This window comes from Pseudoliparis swirei, chromosome 18, assembly GCF_029220125.1.
Source record: "Pseudoliparis swirei isolate HS2019 ecotype Mariana Trench chromosome 18, NWPU_hadal_v1, whole genome shotgun sequence".
NCBI classification, from domain to species: domain Eukaryota; kingdom Metazoa; phylum Chordata; class Actinopteri; order Perciformes; family Liparidae; genus Pseudoliparis; species Pseudoliparis swirei.
The window spans coordinates 16,634,800-16,658,374 of record NC_079405.1 but is presented as its reverse complement, the minus strand read 5'-3'; the positions used below and the strand labels follow the sequence as shown (position 1 = coordinate 16,658,374).

General features: G+C 38.6%; 2 protein-coding genes and 1 long non-coding RNA gene across 15 annotated transcripts in view; 1 reads left to right on the top strand and 2 right to left on the bottom strand.

The window, feature by feature from the left end:
• Positions 1 to 122: 122 nt before the first annotated feature.
• b4galnt1b (beta-1,4-N-acetyl-galactosaminyl transferase 1b) lies at positions 123 to 18,567 on the top strand. Of its 6 annotated transcripts, none has more exons than XM_056438245.1 (13): positions 123 to 501; positions 4,621 to 4,689; positions 4,798 to 4,894; positions 5,783 to 6,005; positions 6,102 to 6,278; positions 7,955 to 8,061; positions 8,473 to 8,510; positions 8,600 to 8,780; positions 14,203 to 14,295; positions 14,400 to 14,587; positions 14,673 to 14,813; positions 14,940 to 15,177; positions 16,638 to 18,567. In XM_056438245.1, the coding sequence occupies exons 4-13, from the start codon at positions 5,791 to 5,793 to the stop codon at positions 16,853 to 16,855; spliced, it is 1,596 nt and encodes a 531-aa protein (XP_056294220.1). In that variant the 5' UTR covers positions 123 to 501; positions 4,621 to 4,689; positions 4,798 to 4,894; positions 5,783 to 5,790; the 3' UTR covers positions 16,856 to 18,567. The 6 variants fall into 6 exon arrangements, with proteins under 6 accessions (XP_056294220.1, XP_056294225.1, XP_056294221.1 ...); XM_056438250.1 differs by having other exon boundaries at positions 14,673 to 14,838; positions 14,932 to 15,177; XM_056438246.1 differs by having other exon boundaries at positions 4,798 to 4,899.
• Positions 11,931 to 14,269, bottom strand: LOC130208871 (uncharacterized). Its single transcript, XR_008834495.1, has 3 exons — positions 13,513 to 14,269; positions 13,196 to 13,375; positions 11,931 to 12,388 (listed from the first exon to the last, which is right to left on the bottom strand). It is a non-coding gene; the product is annotated as an uncharacterized LOC130208871 (long non-coding RNA).
• Positions 18,568 to 19,631: 1,064 nt separating the features above from the next.
• Positions 19,632 to 23,575, bottom strand: part of arhgef25b (Rho guanine nucleotide exchange factor (GEF) 25b) — a 35,655-nt gene continuing 31,711 nt past the window's right edge. For 7 of the 8 annotated variants that reach the window (XM_056438237.1, XM_056438239.1, XM_056438235.1 and 4 more), the window contains 4 exons: positions 23,377 to 23,557; positions 23,081 to 23,286; positions 22,866 to 22,979; positions 19,632 to 20,549 (listed from right to left, as the gene is read on the bottom strand). In XM_056438237.1, coding sequence (XP_056294212.1) covers positions 20,460 to 20,549; positions 22,866 to 22,979; positions 23,081 to 23,286; positions 23,377 to 23,557 — 591 coding nt within the window. In that variant the 3' untranslated portion in view covers positions 19,632 to 20,459. Of the gene's footprint in view, positions 20,550 to 22,865; positions 22,980 to 23,080; positions 23,287 to 23,368; positions 23,558 to 23,575 lie in introns of those variants that run through there. The other variant, XM_056438243.1, reaches the window with a different exon arrangement.

Sequence of the window (23,575 nt, the reverse complement as noted above, 5' to 3'; positions counted from 1 at the left end):
ACGTCCTGCCTCCAACAGTATGGAGACAGGACGTTGAAAAAAAAGCACAAACAAACACACGTACACGCTCACACCCACACACACACCACACTCATTATCGGAGAGTCATTTTTATGAGCAGGTCCAGCTGATGGAACATATTTGAAAAATAGCATGCATGAATTTGAAAAAAAAACCGTGCTATAGTTCATGTATTCCATATATGTGTTAGGCTATATATGTTTCCTGTGATGCCGCCGCTCCGCTGATTGACCGCTGGTCGTTGTGTTGAGGTGCGGCTTGCTCTCGGCTGTGCTGCTGCTGCTGCTGCTGCTGCAAGGGGAGCGTCGGTCCACAGCCCGCAGTGCTGTTATGTGCGGTCGCCCGTTTGTCTCCTTGCCGCTCCATCTTTTCCACATCTAATCCCATTTACCAGACCACAGAGGAACACATTTATAAAGAGCGGCCACCTCCGTACAGACGGGAGGTGAAACTGCCTCCACAGCGCGTCTTTGAATTGAGGTGAGATCCTTTTTCTTCTGATCTGGCTGGAATATGAATGGGCCTGTAAATCTGTTTATCGCACGGCATTTCTCTCGGTATCTCCAGCTCTGGGTGAACATTTGACGGTTTCTCGACCAGGGAAAACGTGAAGAAAAGAAACGTAGGCTAGCCAATGACAATTTCGGAGCCACACAATTGTCGACAAAATGCGTGAATGCAATATAACCTCGTTTTAGAGATGTAATTAAGCATTTAAGGAATGTCGGCCTAATCTAATCAAGCTGTATGATATTTCTCGCTTATTCGCGACAGGAGGCTAATATCGGCCTCTATGAGAGATCGTAGGCTGTTTGATCTGCAGCCATTCTATGCTCACTGGACAGATGATTAGGTTACTGTGAAATATGTATCTTATGTTTAAGGATTCAGGCAGCACGGAGGAGTTGTTAATGCTGAATTAAATTGCAGTAATTTGTTATTCAGAATCTGAATGAGATCTGTCACGCGCACTTTGGGAGGGACCCACATAGCTCCGTCTGTAACTAGCACAGTTCAGTAAAGTTAGAAAGATAATCACAGATTCGGACTTCCCGGCTCAATAGCTCTCTCACGAAACGGAGTTAAAACACAAACAACACCTCTCTACAACCTTCATTTTACCAAAAAAAGCCGGTCTCCGAGATCGATGAATAACATTGGTCTCAATGTGCGATCAGCTGTGAGACCTAAGGCCAGGGACCGTCTGCAAAAAGCAATCCAGGAAAAACATATTCCAAAAATATTCAATATATCCACTGAAAGATTGTGTAGGCTGACAGAACTTATACCGTACGTCAAATGGCCACCCTGTAATGTACTACAGCTGTTATTTTGGAAAAAACTCATCTTAAATCATTATTCTGAATTATATTTAATATGTTATGGAAAAATCTTCAATAGCATCAATGTTATCAAGTCTAGAGTGAAATCATTCAATATCTACATCAATGGGCTCCACATGAATGGACTACACCTCTTACTTTGAAGAAAAAAGATTTGGAATAATTTTTATGAATATTTGTATATCATTTATGGAAACAATCTTCAATAGCGTCAATGTTATCAAGTGTAGAGTGAAATAATTCAACATCTACATCAATGGGCTCCACATTAGTGGACTACACCTCTTACTTTGGGGAAAAAAGATTTGGCATAATTTTTATGAATATTTTGTCATAATTTATGGAAACAATCTTCAATAGCATCACTGTTATCAAGTGTAGGATGAAACCATTCAACATCTACATCCATGGGATCTACATGAGTGGACTACACCTCTTATTTTGGAGAAAAAAAGATTTTAAATAATTATTATGAATATTTTGTCATTTAAGGAAACAATCTTCAATAGCATCACTGTTATCAAGTCTAGAGTGAAATCATTCAACATCTACATCAATGGGCTCCACATTAGTGTACTACACCTCTCATTTTGAAGAAAAAAGATTTGGAATAATTTTTATTAATATTTTGATATCATTTACTCACTGCCATGTACTGTATATTGGGATAATAGCAGATGACCCAAAAGATAGCATAGTCCGACTAAAGCAAGATTCGAATTATACCATCATGTAAACGCACTGACTTATTAATGTGTATGTCTGACTTTGTCGGATAAACTTGTTGACTTCAAGTTTATCAAGTTAAATGTTGTTCAAGCCGAAGCAGTCATGTATACATTGGTATCTGATCGTTCATAAAGATTAAATGGGGGAACTACTTGACTACTATGATGGCTCTTATTATAATGTGTGTGGTACTATTTTTTAATTCAAGACGTATAAAGTACGAAGAATAGGTTTACAATTGCACTAATTTGACCAAATCACTGATATTAACAGACTTTAAGTAATGACCACTGGGTTACATGTTTTCTCAGAAGAAGCAATTAGTTAATATAAGATATATTTTTTGTTTGAGTATGTATAATAAATCATGAAAGTGCTCCTTAACCAATATGCTGGTTTCTGGAAAGCAAATAGGACACCGTTTTACATTGTATCGATGCTATACACATTTCGGTTCAAAATAATCCAAATTGAACAAACAATCTTAAATACACATTGCTTTTTCATAATCAATAGATATCCTGGTGACTGACGAGAACATGGTGCCACTACACTTTGTCCTAATAACAAAACTGAGATGATTAAAAGAGATCTTCTGAAGAAATTATTGTAGTTTTACCAACACAGGATTGGTGGTTAAACATCATTTTATTTAAAATTATGCAAAAGCACATCATCAATATAGCTGATCTAGTACAACAAAGGAGAAGCAATTGATGTAGGAAATGTTGGCAGCCTACACTTTACTACAGTGGATATATTGAATATTGTCTCCATAAAATATTTAAAATAAATCATAATTATTCATAATCATATTTCTTCAAAATAACAGGTGTAGTACACTCATGTGGAGCCCATTGATGTAGGAAACGAATGGTTTCATACTACACTTAATAACAGTGAAGCTATTGAAGATTGTTTCCATAAATTATGACAAAATATTCATAAAAATTATTCCAAATCTTTTTTCTCCAAAGTAAGAGGTGTAGTCCACTAATGTGGAGCCCATTGATGTAGATGTTGAATGATTTCACTCTAGACTTGATAACAGTGACGCTATTGAAGATTGTTTCCATAAATATGACAAAATATTCATAGTAATTATTCAAAAACACATTTCTCCAAAGTAAGAGGTGTAGTCCACTCATGTGGAGCCCATTGATGTAGATGTTGAATTAATTCACTCTACACTTGATAACATTGACGCTATTGAAGATTGTTTCCATAAATGATATCAAAATATTCATAAAAATTATTCAAAATCTTTTTTCTTCAAAATGAGAGGTGTAGTCCACTCATGTGGAGCCCATTGATGTAGATATTGAATGATTTCACTCTACACTTGATAACAGTGAAGCTATTGAAGATTTTTTTTCCATAAAATATTAAATATAATTCCTAATAATTATTTAAGATGAGTTTTTTTCAAAATAACAGCTGTAGTACATTACAGGGTGGCCATTTGACGTACGGTATATGTTCTGTCAGCCTACACAATCTTTCAGTGGATATATTGAATATTTCTGGAATATGTTTTTCCTGGATTGCTTTTTGCAGACGGTCCCTGGGCTTAGGTCTCACAGCTGATCGCACATTGAGACCAACGTTATTCATCGATCTCGGAGACCGGCATTTTTTGGTAAAATGAAGGTTGTAGCTTGTTGTTGACATCACTAAGATCACAGAGAGGTGTTGTTTGTGTTTTAACTCCGTGTCGTTTGAGAGCTATTGAGCCGGGAAGTCCGAATCTGTGAATATCTTTCTAACTTTACTGAACTATCTAGCACGTCCACCTTCTCATATAATCGGTTATTAAAAACAAAAGCACAACTAATACAGTTTCTTTCTGAAATGCTCGTGAACATTTCCACATGACTTCAGATCATCTATATTCTCTCTTGAATATGTCTCATGGTGGTTTCAGCATCACAGATATGGCTATAGCACTGGGTAATTCCATTAATGCACAAACAAGATTGTTGATAATAGATACTAAGAATTCCTTCATATGCTTCCTGTTCGTCATATTTTGTTTTACATGAGGTTATAGCTTTAGCTGAGCTAGATATTATCGTCTGATCATATTGTGTAATTGTTTGACAACAATCCGTGCTTTTAAATATAGTAGACTACTGTGGCACACAGTTTATCTAAAAAAGCAAAAATAATTGTGAACCTAAAGGCTTGGTTGTGAAGTGAATACAATCCTCTGTTATTGGATTCACTTTTCAGTAGTGAACCCTAATTTGTTGTGTCTTCAATATCTATTCTGATCTGATCATATCTTATTTTATCGCATACAAACAGGACCATATTCCATGTGATAAAGTACCTAATATCACAAAATATCACTCTTTTTTTTAATCTACACTTGGATGAAGTGAAATTAGTGACTTTTCAATAAATCAGTGTACAGGAAAGGCTTGGCACAGTATGAGGACTCATTTCCTCTGAGGTGCACAAGAACACATTGATTATTTTCTCTTACTACAATAAAGCTAAATTTGTCACCCCCAAAACCCTGCAGGATTTCCCCTCTGGGTTGTAAGACCAACAAGCGACTGATGAAGCACCATGTGGACGCAAGTGTTTTTATGTAATGATGCAACTACATTGAGCAGTTTTTCATATAATTGTGACTTCTTTGGGAGGTAGTCTGTGATGATGTAATGCTTTTTAACCCTTTATTTATTTTTGTTTCCAGATGGGGAAGGTGTTGACTCATTTCTGTGACTGACTACATGGTTTCTGGAGATGCAGGTGCCTACAGAGGATGCCCTTTCACTGACTGGATAGAGGAAGTTGGGTAAACTTTTCTTACTTATTATTAAGCACAAATGCAGGGCTGGAAATGAAAATAAGTTAAGGAATGTTTTATAAAGATTTGGTTTTCCACAAATTATATACAAATTCAAATTTTGACCACTTATTTTTGGTGTTTTTAGTAATTTTCATATAGACAGTGTGCAAGGAGCAATTTCACTCATGAATTTGTGGTATTATGAGGAATCCTTATGAATTTCCATTGTCGTCCTATCTATGTCACAGCAAAACAAAGACGTATTTATTGAGAGGTCGTAATAAAGGCATCTCTGATTTTTGACAGAATTGAAGTTATGATAGCCGTGTACATGGCTGAAATCTTGGACTTCTTTTGTCTGAACTCAAAAAGATAGATCTGGTAATTGTAAAAAATACATTATATTTTTTTGTTCTGACTGCATTTTAGATGCCCAGCTGTTTCATGACACCACACAGAGCAACATAGATATGTAGCAACTATCTAGAGTGCAGTTTTTATATAATAAATGCTTCCACGTTCATTTTGTTTGCACCACTAAGTGACTCCGCTACAAATGTGTCCACATGGAATCTTAAGAATGCTCTGCAGCTCTGGAGCCCAGACTGATTTTCTGAAGTCTGTCTTTCATGCTGCTCATATTTATGAAGAGGGACAAAAGCCACAGTCTTTCCTCTTTCTGTCTCGCCAAACAGACAGGGCGTATGTGCTGAGCTGCTATAGAGGGATACTAACACAGAAAATAATAATAATAATAAACTTTATCTGTATAGAACCTTTCACATCGGACAATTAGTTTAAAAAAAGAAAGATAGACTTACACATAAGTACTTTGATACTCGTTAAAAACTACTAAATGGACTATTAAAAATACATATGTCTCCGCCAGGTTTCAGGATGCGGTCCCTGAGGAAGACGGTGTTGCTCGCCATCCTGGTGTCTGTGGTGCTGGTACTTGCTCTCCTCCATTCGTGGCCCACTCGGGCCTACACCACCGTGGACGTTTGGCAGCGACCGGGGCCAATTGAAGAGAGGCATCTGGAGGAGAGGCTCCCAGAACCAGACCACCGATTAGGAAACATCCGCTTTCACGTGAGGGACAATGTGGCAAGGTAATTAATTTATTCCATCTATAAACGCCTCAGCACAACAAAGCTCAGCTGAAGCCTGATTTCCTCACATGTTTTTCTCTCCAATGCTTCGTCTAGCCTGTTGGCACGAAACGGATGTGTTTGTGAGGGTGAGAGTGGAGGAGTAAACATGCCCTTCGCCCAATTCATGTTCCCGCGGGTGTCAGCTCACCCGCTGCACACCGCCTTCGAGGCCTCTGAGCTGGAGGAAATGAAGCGGAGACGGGCCAAAGAGTACAATAGTTTTCAGAAGAGGTAAGAAGATAATGATGCATTGTCATCTTTATGCTGAAACAATTAATAACTTTTAATATTTATATTTTGATGGAGCTTAATTTATTAAGTTTTTCGAGAGAGGTCAAACACAGATACAATAAATCATGAAAATAAAATAAAATAATAACAATGCAACTAATAAAACAAAAGGAAGATACATTATAATAATACAAATAAGCATTGCCACAGCCTATATTTAGATCACTCACATAGTACATGTTCCATATTAAGTATAATTATGAATCCAATATATAAATGATGGTAACAGTAAGGGCAAGTATTACTGTACATATATTGTGGTGGAATTATTTGTAACTCCTACTCACAAGCTTCAGATGAGATGTTTAAAATAATGAGAACCAACAATCAACCTTTAACTAGTTGCCGGCAACCTCGTGACTTCATTGTATTAGGCAATTAGAGAGAGAAGGCTGTCTTATCAATATGGAGGTTACAACTCTAGCCCTCAAAGGGAGATTCATAAGTTAAAGGTTTACAGGAGACAGATAAGACAGCGCACTTGTTAAAAAAAACCTAGGTGTTAGTTTGAAGGTGGGAACCAGATGGGGAGGTAAGAAAATAATGTGTTAATAATGCGATTTCTCGGGAAGTCAAAATACAATGATAAAAAGTATTAAATGATATGATATTCAAACCTGCAACAATTATAATGTGCAGTATTTCTTCCATAACAATAGCTGCTATTCCCACATCCAACAGCAATGACATACATGGCACATTATCACATGACTCTGTTACATCCAAATGTGATCATCCCTCAAATATACTATTACCACCTTGTGTAAATATCATCCTCTTATAGTTCTATAGTTATGATCTTCCACATGTCATAATATAATGTCAACCATCACATTGCTATCATTTACAAAAAGTGCAAAAGCTTGTTCTACCATTACAACACTATTCATCACATTGCAATCAGACACTTGTGATAATGGCATGAGCTACTCTGCTGACCATCTCTCACAAACCATCATAACAGCATCTTACATAGTAACACTGTCAGCTTCAGCCTAGTTAGTCATTCAATATTGTCGTCATGGGCACCACATATCAGATGACCTCTTCCTGTCTGTCGTTCAATTTAGAGATGAACTGTTCATAACTGTCTATTTGAGTAATTCCTTTGAACCAATGAAAGGGATGTTACATTTTGTGTTCCAATTTGTGAGCACATATTGTGGCTTTATTTGACGATATCCATCTTTATGTCACAACCTTTCTGTTTAACTCTCTCTGACATGGAGAAAGTGATTGTGTCAACAGTCTCAAAAACTATACCACCTTTCAATTTGGTGCCACTCAGGATTCATTATTCCATCTTTAACTGATCCATAACAGCAATAAACTATTAAGGAGATAAAAATGGAAAACTCTTATGACATGGTTTTTCTTCAAGATGTTGTTCTCGGCTGAAAATGTCATGTCATAGGAGTTTTCCATTTGTATCTCCTTAATAGGTTATTGCTCTCCTTAATAGTTCTTCTTCTTTTTCAGTCGAGAACAAAATCACAAGGTTACAATTACCTCTGCTGTTTGTATTTTCAAAGAGCAAAACTCAATGTGTCCATGTAGTCTGTTGCGATCTTTGTGGATTTATATACATCTTCCCGATGTGGGTTTTTGCCCCTCAGGACACAGTCGCCTGCAGATCTTCTCATCATTGCAGAGGCTAACAATCCCTTACAGTACCCAACACAAGGGGTAGAGGTACGACCTCTGAGAACAATCATCATCCCAGGTAAGACTTCAGATAGAGCGGACACATCTTTAAACAACACTTACTCGTTAAATTAGATTGATGTTCAGCAGTTAAAACTGTGCAAGTAGATTACTTAATTGAGGTATACAACTAATCCATGATCAAGCTACTTCCTTAGCCGGCTGTGACTTCAAATGTATGAGTCTGGTGTACAAACAGCACTCAAGATATCACTTATCTGCATGACATAAGGAGCATTTTAATAATCAGAAAAACACTTGCCGCAAATTCAAACAAAAACGGAAAAATGTATTGCAGATTATCCGAAGGAAAAGTTAGTACATGCTCACTATTTAGAGAGCATATCTTTATTTCCATTTCTGCTGGTAAAGTGAATTATAATTCATCCCAATGGCCGTAGCAACTCATTTCTCCATCATATGCTTTCAGGCTTGGCCTTACGCAACGTTCCCAGAGACCACTACTTGGTAAGTATTTCAGTGTCTTCAGTCTGGCTTTACTTTTAGAGATGTCTGCTGTGCTCTGTCACGCTGAGATTTCTTCCATCTTGCTGCAGATAAACATCACTGCCACGCTGGGAACGCTAAACGTGGCAGCAGGGGTGGACGGGGTGAAAATGAAAGGTGACGGCGAGATGCGCATGACTTTGTCGAGCAGCCTGCTGCCAAACCTCAACCGACAGCTGCAGTTCGTCACCTACACAAACACACTGTTCCACCCCAGCACAGCAGACACAGGTGAGACCCTAAACTAAAAACAACTTTTCTCTTGACTTTTTCTTTTTCTTATTTATGAAAAGGTCAGTGGGGACACTGAGCCTCTGAGTGCCACTGAGCTCTGTAATTGGTGATTTGATTTAAAGCAATAGTTCGACGTTTTGGGAAACACACTTATAGGCTTTCTGGCAGAGAGCGAGTGAGATGAGAAGGAGAAACCATTTTCTATATGGTAAATAAATAGCTGCAGCTTAGCTTAGCATAAAAAACAGGAAACAGCTAAAGGTAACAAAAGCCACCTCCCAGCACATATAACGCTGCAAAATGTATACATGATATCTTGTTTGTATAATCCTTACAGAAACCACCAGAAAGAAAAAGTGTAAAAAGAATAATTGGTGGCTTCATGTGGAGTTATGTGTCTGTGTATTTTGTGGCACTGAGCAGTTACCTGGCAACCAGTGCAGAGTCAGGACGGTACTGACCCCTGCCAAGAAATTATTCCTTTTACATTTAAGTTTTTATGTGGAATAAACAAGTTTCAACATTTTGATATTTTCTATTTAGAGGTGTATTTTTACCTTTGGACAGAGCCAGACTAGCTGTGGTTTTACAAAGCTAAGCTAACCGGCTGCTGATTGTTACTTCATATTAACCGCACAGACATGAGTGTCTTGTTTTAATAATAAATAATAATAATACATTCATTTTATAAGGCGCCTTTCAAGGCACTCAAGGTCGCCGTACAACATATTTAAAAATGGACACAATTAAAAAGCAGAACAGTTAAAAAGCAAAACAGTTAAAAAGCAGAACAGTCTGCAGCAGAGCAACCAAGAGGGGAACTCACCTTTTCAGGCAGGCCTATGGCTGACCTGTTCCCCTCTTGGTTGCTCTGCTGCAGACTGTTCTGCTTTTTTAAAACTTTTGTTTTTAACTGTTCTGCTTTTTAATTGTGTCCATTTTTTTAAATATGTTGTACGGCGACCTTGAGTGCCTTGAAAGGCGCCTTATAAAATTAATGTATTATTATTATTATTATTATTATAGGCCTGCCTGAAAAGGTGAGTTTTGAGGTGAGTTTTGAATAAAGTGATAGAGTCAATGTTTCTGATGTCAGGGGGGAGGGAGTTCCATAGGCGAGGGGCAGAGCGGCTGAAGGCTCGTGACCCCATGGTTTTGCCCTTCTTCCTTTTTTCACTTCCTCTAACATTGTTGTCGTTCCCTGCCTGTCCACTCAGACCTTTTCAGCTAACCTTCTGCTACTTTCAGCTGATGGCCAGTTCTCACTTCTTCCCGCATCAGTCACTCACTATAGCCTACATTTACAGGTCCACTTCCCTTGGTGCACTGTTGGATCGTCAAGCGTGATATATGGTGTTACCTATCTGTCTTCTTTCCTTTTAATGGCTTCATCCCTGCTGTCGGTCCGCACATAGCAAATACAAAGCAAGCAAGAGTAAATATTTACAAAGTCTGAGGACAGACCATGTCCAAAAAACAAATGTACCTCTGAATGACCCGTCTACCTATTATCCTTATATGGCAGTGCTAATCTGTGGATTGTACACAAATTTGACATTCAGTATATGTGCAGTACTTCATGCACTGCAAAAATTCAGCCTCAAAAAACAAGAACAATTAAAGCTGCAAGCAGCGTTGTCCGGGTCCTCGTTCCTGCTTCGCACGTCGGGGGTGCTGGCCGGACGCCGGCCCCGTCGGCCGAGAACGCATGCCTGCCGTTCGGGCATTTTATCTTTCGTCATGCAATACTGATTTTACTTTGCAAGTGGGTGGCGCTTTGACTCTGAGTGAAAAAAGGCTTGTTGATATCCTCAGGCCGTGAATTCTATGAAGCATGATAAGTTTGGAGCAGATTCGAGCGAGTCCAGTGCAGCCATCATGTGTATCCACGTGAAGTCTAGACCTTGTCATGTAAATTACATGTGAATGTGATGCTTTTTAGGCTGATTTGCTTTGGCCACTCAGTGGCGCTATGACTAGAATTAGCATAGGGATCTCTTCATGGTCATTATCTCATGATATCTGAGAAATATGGAGCAGATTGGATAATGTATGGCCGAGCTACATCAACTTACATTTTAATGGCGAATGGTGTTTCTTTTTCCTGCCGGAGAACGAACATACTTTAATATTTGTTAAATCTTAAAAAGATTTTTCAAGACAAAGGTCAAGTTTGGAATGAATCGGGTTTAAGCTCTTGGAGGAGTTAACTGTTTAACAACCGCCCAAAACCTGAACAAATAATGCAAAAATGGCAGATATTGAGGGATTGATTGTAGCGCCCCCTAATGTTCAAATATTCTGAAAAAATTAGGGGACGTTAGGAGATCCCATTTGGACATAGTCTAGCATTTTGGTGGAGACAGTGCAAGTAATTTGGAAGTTAGGACCCTTTATATATTAGGCCACACCCTTCCTCTACGACGAAGTCGTAGCGAGGACCCTAAAAAGTAATAAAATGAGGGAATATTACTTGAAATAAGCCAAATTATCTGCCAACAGAACAGGAAAATTTGACTTGCCAAGATTTCTTAAAACAAGTAAAAGTATCTAGCCTTAAAGAACCCACAAATATCTTTAAACTAGTGTAGCCAGATGGAAAACAAGTAAATTTGTCTTGATACAATGAAACAATTTAAGAATTATTTTCCTAATATGTAGGAAAATGTGCTTAAATTCAGCAAATACAAGTACCATCATCTTGCAATAAGGATATATGTTAGGCAATACATCTTAAAATAAGTAATGTTACACTAAAAACAAGTACATTTGTCATGATACAATGAAAAATGTTCTCAATATGCAGGAAAGTTTCCTTAAATTTAGCATCCAATGCTCATGCAATATTCTTGGAATACCATGAAATTTACAGAGAAAAATACCATAATATGCTTAAAATCAGTAATCTGGCGATGTATATAACACTACTAGAAATGTGTAGTTCTACTGTAAACCCAATGAAAATGAAATGTGTAGTTCTAATGTAAACCCAATGAAAAACACAGTACAACTGTATAATATATTATGGTACTTTATTGAAAAGTTCCAATTAACGGTGAACATACAAGACATGACAGTAAGTTTTGTAAAAACAATAGTTATACTGTAAACTTTATTACAGTGACGGTATTTTATTACAAAGTTCAAAGGAAGTTGCTGGCAACTATGGTTACCAGAATTCCTTTGCAAAAACATGGTACAGTGTATAACAATAGGTTGGCATAGATTTTACAGTCAACATTAGATTATTGTAAATTACAAATGGAAATATCTTCATAACACCTTTTGTAAATCAAGATACAAACCATTGTTGATGAAAACCTTAAGAAACTAAGATTCTGTGAAAAACAGGTTGAACTGATCCACTCACATGTGTTGTTTACTCACAAAGCATTGTTGAGATCTTGAAGAAACAGGATGTGGACATGAAGGTTATCCCATGAATAAACAAAAGATTAGCCACTTGCCCAGAGTTGATTAAGAGCAATGAGTCGCTGTGTCCAGACTTGACTGAAGAGGGCACCCAGCATGGTAGAGTCTCACACAGACACAAAGTTCGGGAAGTTCTTCTTTAAAACTCGTATGTTGACATCAGGTGATCCTCTCTGCAGCCAAAAAAACAAAGCAAAGGCAAAGTAGATTGATGCAGTGCTTGAGCAAACAGATACACATTCACTGCCTTCTGGTAAACTGAGCTCCAATGATAAAGTCACCTTTATAATTAAACAATATTAATAAGTCAGGTTCAATGTTGAATAAGGACACATCTTAGCATAAAGGCATCATTACAATGTGTTACATGTCTGTAATCTTGCAGCCTACAGATGAGTCCACTCAGGCAATCAAGACCATCATCACGTTTCACGCGGTTCAGGTTAAAACCAGGGTAACAGCCCATCTAATTAATTCCATCATTTAAAAACATGTTTGTATTGTTTTAAGATACACCAACATAAAACCTTTTGATGTACCCCTATAAGCAATAACACAATTATTATTGCAAAAAAAGGATAAACTAGATTACAGTCGTCTGTAGCCTGTTGTGGATTTGTATAACTGAAATACTCAGTGTACAATAGCTGATATATCTTCCTCCGCCTTACATTTAAATTTGTTAATGAGACCCAGTCCAATGGCAAACAATGCCCTCCTGCATTTACCAGTACATTTATAGTACATGTCACCTGTGTGCAGAGACAGAGTTGCAAACCTATTTAGGGTGGATTTGGGTAAGATAGTACACATGACGATATGCCATAGAATTAATGAAACGTTACTGCTATACGTGGAAATAAATTTAAGGGGGATATCAGTTCAAACCACAAGAAAATTAATTGAGGATGATCAATTGAGGGAAGTTTGAGTTGTGCTTGCACCTATCGTTTGCTATTCTGAACTACATCACTGCTTACCTCGATTTAGCCTCGACAAGACTGGTGTCTGAGTCATTGGGTCCAGACTGAAGACAGGTGGGGACCGAATCTCCTGCAGACATGATGTTCAGGAAACTGGAACTTAAGGCAGGCGTAGTCATCATTACTGCTTGAAGACTCACAGGTCAACAGGTTGTCTGTGGGCTGACATGATTCTCTCTACAGCCAGAAAAAAGACAATAGAAAAGATTAACAATAATATAACTTTTAATAGCATTTACAACATGACAAAGTGGTTCTAACAATAACAATTTATTCTGTTGTTAAATTAACACACTGAACTTAAAACAACTTACCACCGTTTATCCTTGACAACTTGTATCCGATCATGGGTCAGAATAGTGGAACAGCAAAGAAGGTGTTGAGGTCCATGCTGGTAGTCGTAATCACACCTAAAAAGAAAGAGTAAGGAGATAAAGGACAAGGGGAAGACGTACATCCTCTTCAGTAAAACCAAAATCATCTCAAGCATCAACTTTTGCTCTTTTCAATGCTAAGGTTGTAAATCAAAATGAAAAGGCTAGATTCACACTCAAGTGCCCCATGTTGTCGTCATCATAGCGGCCAAGGTTTGATTTCCGGTGGGCCCTTTGCTGCAGATCGTCCCCTCACTCACTGTGGTGATTGTGTGTTTGTGTGTGTGTTTGTGTGTGTCTCTCTAACACAAATAAAGAAAAAACATCTTTAAAAAATGTCATGCTTCTGGCATTAAAATGGATTATAATCTCACCGTGTTGCTGGGTGTCATTAAGGTCACGAAGTTGTTCCATCCAAATTGGATTACAATGTCTGAAAGGTGGCAGGAGAAAATAATTAGCATTTTACGATAAACTAAATGTTGTTAATTATCATGCGAGTCATCTACTTTACATGTAAAGTAGATGACTTATTCCAAACAGCATATCACACCTGTGCATCCATCAGCTACAGTTGGATCGTATGACGCTACTCAATGCTTTAAAAGTACCGTGTGTTGTGTCTCTTAGTGCAGTTTGAGACCGAGGGGTATCAAGCCAGCTTCAGTATCAAGGTCCGTCACGGTGTGACACCCAAACTGTACAACACAGGATCCAAAGGAGGTAAACACAACACCACCAAGCATGTCATTCATTAAGTCTTTGATTTTTTTATCTAATTTGCGAAAGTTAACATTTCTCTGTTGTTTGACCCTCCTTCTCTGCAGAGTACAATGTCAGTGCTCTTGTCACCATAGCTACGAAGACTTTCCTGCGGTATGATAAGCTTCAGGATCTTATAAACAGTGTGAGAACATACTATCCTACTGTCACCATAGTAATAGCTGATGACAGCGAAAAACCCCAAACCATTTCTGGACCTTACATTGAACATTACATCATGCCTTTTGGAAAGGTAGGAGGAGTGCCTGATTCAGACTAAGACTTTTGATTCCACATTGAAGCTCTTCGGTCTTCAAGCTCTGCTTCATGTGTCATAGGGTTGGTTTGCTGGACGAAACCTGGCCGTCTCTCAGGTGACCACAAAGTACGTGCTGTGGGTGGATGATGACTTCATCTTCACAGCCAACACCAAGCTGGAGAAACTGGTGGACATTTTAGAGAGAACCACCCTGGATCTGGTGCGGGATAAACTGTTTGTTCTAAATGACTGACAGTCTGGTGTTTTTGCTCTCAGTGACGTTAGTGTGTGTGTGTGTGTGTGTGTGTGTGTGTGTGTGTGTGTGTGTGTGTGTGTGTGCGTCCAGGTGGGGGGTGCAGTGCGGGAAGCCACAGGTTACACTGCGACCTACAGACAGACCATCTCCATTGAGTCAGGGGAGGAGGATGGCGACTGTTTACATATGAGGAGAGGATTTCATCACATCATCCAAGGCTTCCCCAACTGTGTTGTGACAGACGGAGTCATTAACTTCTTCCTGGCTCGCACCGACAAAGTGCAGCTGGTCGGCTTTGACCCGCGCCTCGCCAGGGTAGCTCACCTGGGTGAGTGCAGTGAAAGCATTATTTTCATATCAAATATACAGTTCAGATGGGAACAGTTACATTAATACATACAATGTAATATAAGTATATGTACCTGTGATCTATCTTCACATGTTCGAAAGCCTCTACGGGTTAAACTGTAGACAGTAAGAAGGAGATTGTAAAACTGTTTTGTTTTGTTGTTTTAAAATGTCAAGATGTTTGCAGGACGATACCTCAAAATATAAAGCAAATTAATTTCGCAAAGTAACTCGTTTTAATTTAATCAAATTATTTAAGCTACATGTATGTAAAAAAATAACTAATGAACTAAAGTACAGACAAACCAACATATTTCACTATATCCAATTGTGGGGTTTTCACCTTAAAGATAAAGCCCCGCTAGTTCCATTATCAGACCAACTCCAATGACCACAGATGACAGACTCGAGCGCGTAGTTTTACTTGTCACAAGGAGAATGCCTGAGCTGTGCCTCCGCACGTCTCCAAAACACTCTGGCTCAATTCTCCCCCGACAGTCCTTTTATTGAGGCAAATGGTTATACAAACAGCTGAGGAAACTCCTTTTCTTATCCGCTTGAGTTTTATGACCCTGAGTGTGTGATGGAGGTGTGGGTGAGGTATGTGGGGAGACATGAAACAAAACCTTGTTCCTGTGTCTGCTCATTAACCAGATGTGACCCTGGAACCTTTTGCTCTCAGGGTGACCGGTATAGAATAAACAACACGGTAATAATATAATTGTAATTATTAATCTTCTTCTAATAATTACAACCCTGTGGAGTAAACAATAATTCATAGGGCTTACATTCTTTAATACAAATTGAAAACGCATGCTCTAAAACCTAACACCAATGTGTTGGCTATTCAGTTTGTACCTACTACTCTATATTTACTCAGTTAATTACTTACCTAATGTTTACTTGGCACATTCAAAAGGCTTCCCTCTGTATCTGAAAAAGGCACAGATGAAAAACCATTAAGCAGCAGCATTATCAGTTTAAAAACTGTTAAAGAAAATTGTATCAAAAATTCATATCTCATTTTAGTTTAAAGATATTATACCATCATAATTGTTCCAAAGAAATTCTGTTCTAAAATGTTCTTGTCAGCGCATGCCAACATAGCAACATCAAGTGCTCTGCTATAATTTAATTAAATGCACGCTTTGAATAAAATGTAATTCAATTTCAATTCAATCCCCGAACATCCAGATTCCAACTTCTCCCCCCTTAGCTTTTGGTCATTAAAATCCTCCCATTTCACCCTGCCTTCATGTCTCCAGAAAATGGAAATATTAATATTATGTTATATTTTTATTCTATATATATCCTATAGATGACATATCTGGCATCTTTGGGAACCATGCATGTGAAACCTTTATTGACTGGACCACTGGGAGAGGTTTCAGAAGTTAACCAAACCAGTCGACTAACATTTAGTTTACATTTGTTTTGCAGAGTTTTTCATCGATGGATTGGGATCTCTCCATGTGGGCTCTTGTGATGATGTCATTGTCAATCATGCAACCAAAATTAGACTTCCCTGGATCAGCCAATCAGAGAGCGACAAGACTTACGCCAAGTTTCGTTACCCACCGGCCTCCTCTGACGCCACCCACACGAAAAACGGCCTCCTCTTCTTCAAGAACCGATTTCAGTGTTTGACTCATAATTAGTTCCTCTCCTCTTCATCCTGAGGGTTTCTCTGCTCTTCCTGAGTTGCCAAAGAAGTTCTCCTCCGCCAGGTCCCTTCAGATAAGCCTTCAGACACACACTTCGGTTTGCCTTTGATTGATACAAAAAACCTGCTGTCATCGCAGTGTTAGCATGTTTATTCTGTCAGTGCTAGAAAGTTCTCATGCCAAGAAGCCAGATAGTAAAAGGCTCTCTGGGGAGTAGAACAAGATCTGTAGTAACAAACACATCATCTTGTTGACACAGAATCGTCGTGATTTCTTGAATACATTTTTTGGGTTAAACCTTATCTGGCTATACATCCTAGAGTTGTTCTCACACAGATAGCGAGCTTTGTGAAAAACCCAACAAGTCTGAGACACTACATCGTCATTCTAGGACAATGTGAGCAGAGGTACATGTGTCCTTCAATATGCACTATCCCAAAAAAAAGACGTCTGAGGGCCTGAGAACAAGGACAAGCAGATACTTCCCAGAAAGTGACAATCCTGTAGACACGGAGCATACCGGAGGTATTCTATTCACCAATGCCACATGAAGAACGCATTCAGAACTGTTCCACCTGTGGTACCTGTGCTCTGTGCTTGGCTGGTTTGTGCCAAAGGTTTGGCTGCTGGCTTTTGCAAGTTTTTTTTAATCTCTTTGCATTATGGTTCCCCCCCCCCCCCCCCCCCATCCACCCCCTTTGCCCAGAATCTCATATGTCCTTTATGAGCGATTAGTCGCGTCCGTGGAGGAGAAACTTTCTGTCCAATCACATCTGGTGTCCTCTGATCTGGGAGCAGCCTTGTTTTCTTGTCTTCTGCTGTATGTCACTCTCAACAAACATCTAAGGAAGTGGAGCGCTTCTGTCCAGTGACCGCTGATGAATGACAATGGAAGTGATTTGCATCTTTACATGCTGCCTGAAACAAGAAGTTGAATGAACCAATGTGCATGTTTTTTTCCCTCATTATAAGATAAGGCAGGAGAAAAAAACAAGCACAGTGAGACAGAATTAAAAGAGAGTTTGGTGATGATTAAACATCTTGAAACACAGAATGAGTATTCGGAGAGGAAAACTGAGAACTACGAGAAACGGTGAAGCACCGGGGCCTGAAGATCCTGTTTTTATACGGACTCTTTGGAGAGTTGTTTGTCGAAGACTGTAACACCTACGCCTGAAGTGATGATGCTGTTGTTTTATACCCTGGCCTTTAGATGCTGCCCTTGTGGCACTCTTTCGTTTTCTAATAAGTCAAATTCAGTTTAAATTAATTTATTAGCCAAGAGGTGCCAGAGATTTATCAGTTGATGTTTTGTTTTGTATCTCAAGAACATTTTAAAACCACTTTGTGTAATGTTTCTGTCAGTTATGCTGCATTCTTTATGTTCACCAACATGTGACGTGAGCTCTGTGGAGAAAGGTCAGATTGAATCTTCATCAGTGTATGATGAAAGGTTTTGTGTAATTGTGTGTTCAAAAACTTAAAATTAAGATTTGTAGCTGTTGATTTTTTAAACTTATCTTTATTGTGTTAGAACAGTAATTAACTTTCCTGCTTCACCCAAAAACCTCTGGTGTGAGTCATCTGGTCACATTATTAAGAGCATTTTTTTTATTTAGTTCAAATGTTGACATTAAAATGTCTGTTGAAGCGCATCTCTTTCATTGCCCACCCAGGTGAAAAATAAATATGCTACCTATATTTTATTTTAGCATGCTTGAGTATACTTGAAGCCCTATTAATCATCAGTATACTACAGGAAGCTTACAGTACCTTGTTCAAGCATTCCCATTTCAATAAATCGGTCTATAAATACAAATATTAAGTATATAACATTTGATATTAATCAATTAATTAATATCAAATTGACAATGTTTATCAATTCCAACAGAGGGTGCTGTTCCAATTTTAATGATCTAATCTCCCTAATCTAATTTTTCTTCAAATAAAACAGTTTAAAATAGAAAATCTACTGTTTAAATATGAATTGAGGCAAAGAAAGCCAAAAGGATACCCTGTATATAATAATATGAAAGGTATGGCTGGTGCTAACAGGGGCCCCTGACACAGACTATGGTAAGAAAATTGATTTATAGGACCTACATTAATTTACAGAAAAATGATCAGCAGCCTCCAATCTCGTAACCGAAGCATCATGGAATTGTGGTTTGATTTCATGGTTTCCTGCAGTGACTTCCGCTGGAGATAATGTTATTGTCGAATACATGTCCTCCAAAATGTTCAAGTGACTATTTATATTTACATTACATCTGGGAATGCATGAATGCATTGTTGGAGAAGGATGTTGATGTCTCTTGTTGGAAAGTCAGTCAAACAACTACAAAAAGACACAAAACACGATGAGACAAAAGTGACCCCAAAGAGATGACGGATGACTGTTACAGGATGTGAAACGACACAAGACACAACAAGTTGTACAACGACACAAAGATACAAAACAGCCACAAAATGACTGAATACTGAACAAATATGAAGAATATAGTTCGTTACTTGGAGACTAAAGATGACCACAAACAAAATCAAAAACAACTCAAAAGATACAACATGTTGCACAACAAATAGAGGAAGATGCAAAATAACTAACAAAACATGAAAAATGACTACAAAGAAACACAAAGCAACCACAGTCTGGGTGCTTTGCTCCATGAAGGAGGGCTGGGGGTCTCATCCCTCCATGAGAGGAAGTGGTTAACATACAGTCCCTCTGAGATGCTTCTCAACGTTTTAGGAACATGATAATGACCACAACTGAACAGCATTCCTTTTTTATTCTGTGTGTATCAAGTCACCAAAAGTCAAAGAGTTGTCATGATACGATCCCACATGAGATTATTTACATTCAAGATGACAGTGACAGGGGAGCACCTCTGTTTTTATCTCCGGTCCCTTTTTCCTCCGTCTGCTTTTTTAGAATATGAGCTTTATGTGAGTTTGCTACTGTGTTATATTCAGACAACAGTCTAACAATGACGGGGTTAAAGTAGCTCACCAAAGGGAAAACACAGCTATTTGCTAATCCGCAGAGAACGCTCAGACATACAGAACTCTTCTGGATTCAGAGCCCTGCACTGTGAAGCTAGAACCTGCAGTCACTTTTCATAATTTATAGCATGACTGCGTAGAGGAAATTGAGATCAGAGTCCTCGGAGTGGAATACAATAGAAGTGGTCCCTTATGAAAATATCAAGCATTACAAAAATATCCACCCTATACTTTTCAATGGAAAAAGTAAGAAATATATACATATACAAATATGAAGTTCAGTCTCTGTGGTGGTTCAAAAGCCTATTTTCATCCATTTCTTGTCATCTGTCATCACCATCTGTAGACTTGAGTATGTTAACACAAACACACACACACACACACACACACACAATAAAAACAAAATGATTACAAATATTAAAGCCAGGTTAGAATAAACCATAGTGGTATTTAAGGGAGGTACATTTAGGATAAAATGTGAAGATTGTAGACACTGAGACCTTGACGACTTCTGTACAGAAGTAAAATAAACATTGCTGACGGAGCACCTCCTCCATCAGGGAGGTAAAGTGAGTTCATTTGTCTCCGCAGGTCATTACTGCTTGCTCTCCTTCAGCTGATCCAGATGCTTTGGTCCATGTGCGCCCTCGTCCACTGCGGTCACCTGGAAACTTGCAGTCACACCCTGAGGACAAAAGCGATTAACGTTTTTAAATACTTGTGTGGTTTAAATGTGCGACTTCAAATGGTTGAAAAACATTCTTACTTCATATTATCAGTGTTACAAAAATATGTACATTCTTTGAACAGTTTAATAATGACACACAGCACAGTATGAGGAGAACACTGATAAGAAAACATCATTCTGTCTTTTTGGTTGGCTAAATCTAAAGAAAATGTCCTATATTACTTTGTGTTTTAACAAAATAAGTTTGAAGTACAACAGCCAAACGGTCAGATAAAATGTGTATAATTGCTGAACCCGCGGAGGAGAAAATGAGGTAGAAATAAGGTGTATGATTAGTCACATCACCCTGGTATGACCATTATATTGACTATACACTGTAAACAATTCATTTTATACAAACCCAGTCGGTCAGTAGCTGAATTGTTGCAGAGTACACTTGGTTATCTTCATATATTAGACGTATTTCTCATCTAAAGTCATATATATATATACAGGGTTAAAAGATGACTATGAATTATTCACACTCTGTTGCTACACCAGGTTGTACACAGTGTGTGGTCATTGACTGAAGTCGTGACAAACATGTAATTATACGTTCATCAACAAGTCATCAATAGATGTGTTTTCATAACAATATTTTTGAAACTTTGTGAATTGATTTAATTTTGCCACTTAGAGGAAGCAGAACAAGCTGTTTACACGTTGACATATTATTATCAAAGTTATTACAGCCAACATGTTCGCAAACATTTACATTTATACATTCAGCATCTACGGAGGAAAATTATCCTTCATTTGAAGTTGTGTTTCTGTCCACCTGACAAATATTAACCCATTCTCTTTCAGCTCTGTGTTTTCTTTTTTTTTATCTCCATCAACTCCTGAGGGAAATATCTGACTCTTTAGCTGCTAAATACTTAACGATGTTCACCAGTTGGTCACGACAGTGTCTGCTGTTTGGTGCTGAGATTGAACCAAAACAGTTTATTGTTTTGGGTAAAAACAATAAACTGAAAGACATCAAAAAACTGCACAGAGTTAAACTGTGTGAGGGAAAAACTTGTTGTGGGTTTGTCCCTTTGACTGACCTCTTTCACGTTACACCGAGCAGTTTTATAGATTGTTTATGGAAAAAATATGCATTATAGCATCTTTTTAAGTTAGAGAAATGTCTCTCAGTTGACCAACTATTATTATTCAACCAAATTGGCATTGGATCTTACAGGAATACGATTATGTGACCGTTTCATAAAAACCAGAGAGATAAGCACCATAAAAAAAGATGTTGGGTACATGTGAAACCTGACTGTACTCTCAACCTAAAGCAGGATGGAAACACAAAGAGACAAGACAACAAGAGCGACTTTGTGAAATCAGGCCAGATAAGCACCTCTAAAATGTAACAACCGTTTCCTCCTGTTGGTGGAAGTCTGAGTGAACGAGATAAAACAGCAGGTCAGTGTGATTTCCAGAAACTGGATGACTGAATGACACCTGCTACAGTTTAGGTCGACCTGGTTTATAAATCTACACCGAAACAACAACAGGATATTTGACAAAGGCAAGTCGAGAGAGATATCCCCTCGTCATCAGTGATGAAGACAACAAACAGGCTGCTGACATTGAGATTAAAGCTCAATCTGATCCCCCCTCCCCCAATGTAAAACCCATTGTTAATGTTATTTATACTCTGCACAATAAACACTTAACAGGGTTATAAAGTGTGTAATGAGTGGTGAAAGTAAAAACTTTACAGAAAACATAGATCTTTCCTCAAAATGTATATGTTCACTAGTTATCCATATTTCAATGTTTTACTGCTTTGATTTGAAATGTGAAAAAATGAATCCATGGCTTGTACTTTAAACTGAACCTGCTTTATTACAGCATTTCACTTCCTTTACTGTTCCTTTAGTGTGCGAGGTGTCCTGTGTTGCACTTGTAACCACACCAAAGGGAAAGGTCCCGGTGTACTGACCATACCCTGGAGTAATTCTGTTCACAAATATGATAACAATTATTTCCTTAACTTACCCCTCTAGAATGAAACTTGTTCGTGGTGCTTAGTGTTAATAAATAAATAATCAACAAGCTGTCCAGAAACAATGCAATGTAATAAAACTGGAGAAGTCATTTGAAACCTGTTTAAAGTGTGTCCTGTGAAAATGTTTTAGTCTTTCACTCAAGAACCAGACATGAATATCTTTAAACTATCATCATAGCTACCAGCTGGACCAACCATTTAAACTGTGATGTTTCTACTTCGACATAAAAATACACTTTTTGCCACTTTGTGGAGAAAGACTGATGTACCTGCATGCTCTGCTGGCTGAAGGGTGTCAGGCCATTGGGGCACACACTGAGCTGCTGGTGGGACGGAAGTGGAGGCAGAACTGCTTCAGGTGTGGCAGCACAAGGACTAGAGAGCTAGAGAGAGAGAGAGAGCAATCAAAGAAAGAGGATATCAGAGAGGTAAGGAATATTTCAAAGTGCACACATGTTCTAAGAGAGTGCTCCTGCACACTCACCACCTTCGAGGCCGGGCTGTGGCGTGCTGGATGCAGAGAGGGCAGGGAGGTGTTGTAAGACAGCATGTAGGGCTGCTGGCGTCGCTCCATGGATGCAGAGGAGTGAGGTCGCAGGCCAGATGCTGACGCAGTTAGAGACTTCACGTTCCTGCCCAGGCTGTTGGACTTGCTTTCCTTGCGTTGGTACTCTATTGGAGACTGAAGGGCTGCAGTGGACAGGAAGAGATGTCACATCACTCAAACGCGCCACACTCATGAATGTGTGGATGTGTTAAAGAAACACTGAACTCTGTAACCATTAAGGAAGTTCCTCTGAGTCTCTAAGATCTGGACCACGTCATCGAGCCAAGCTTGCTGTATTTCCGGAGACGACGCCTGCATGATGAAGCGTGTCACACTGGCATCAGTCCCGCGGGAGGTCAAGACCAGACAGAATGGATTATTCTCATGGTGCTCCTCCACACCCAAGCAGCTGACCTGAAGCACAACACATCC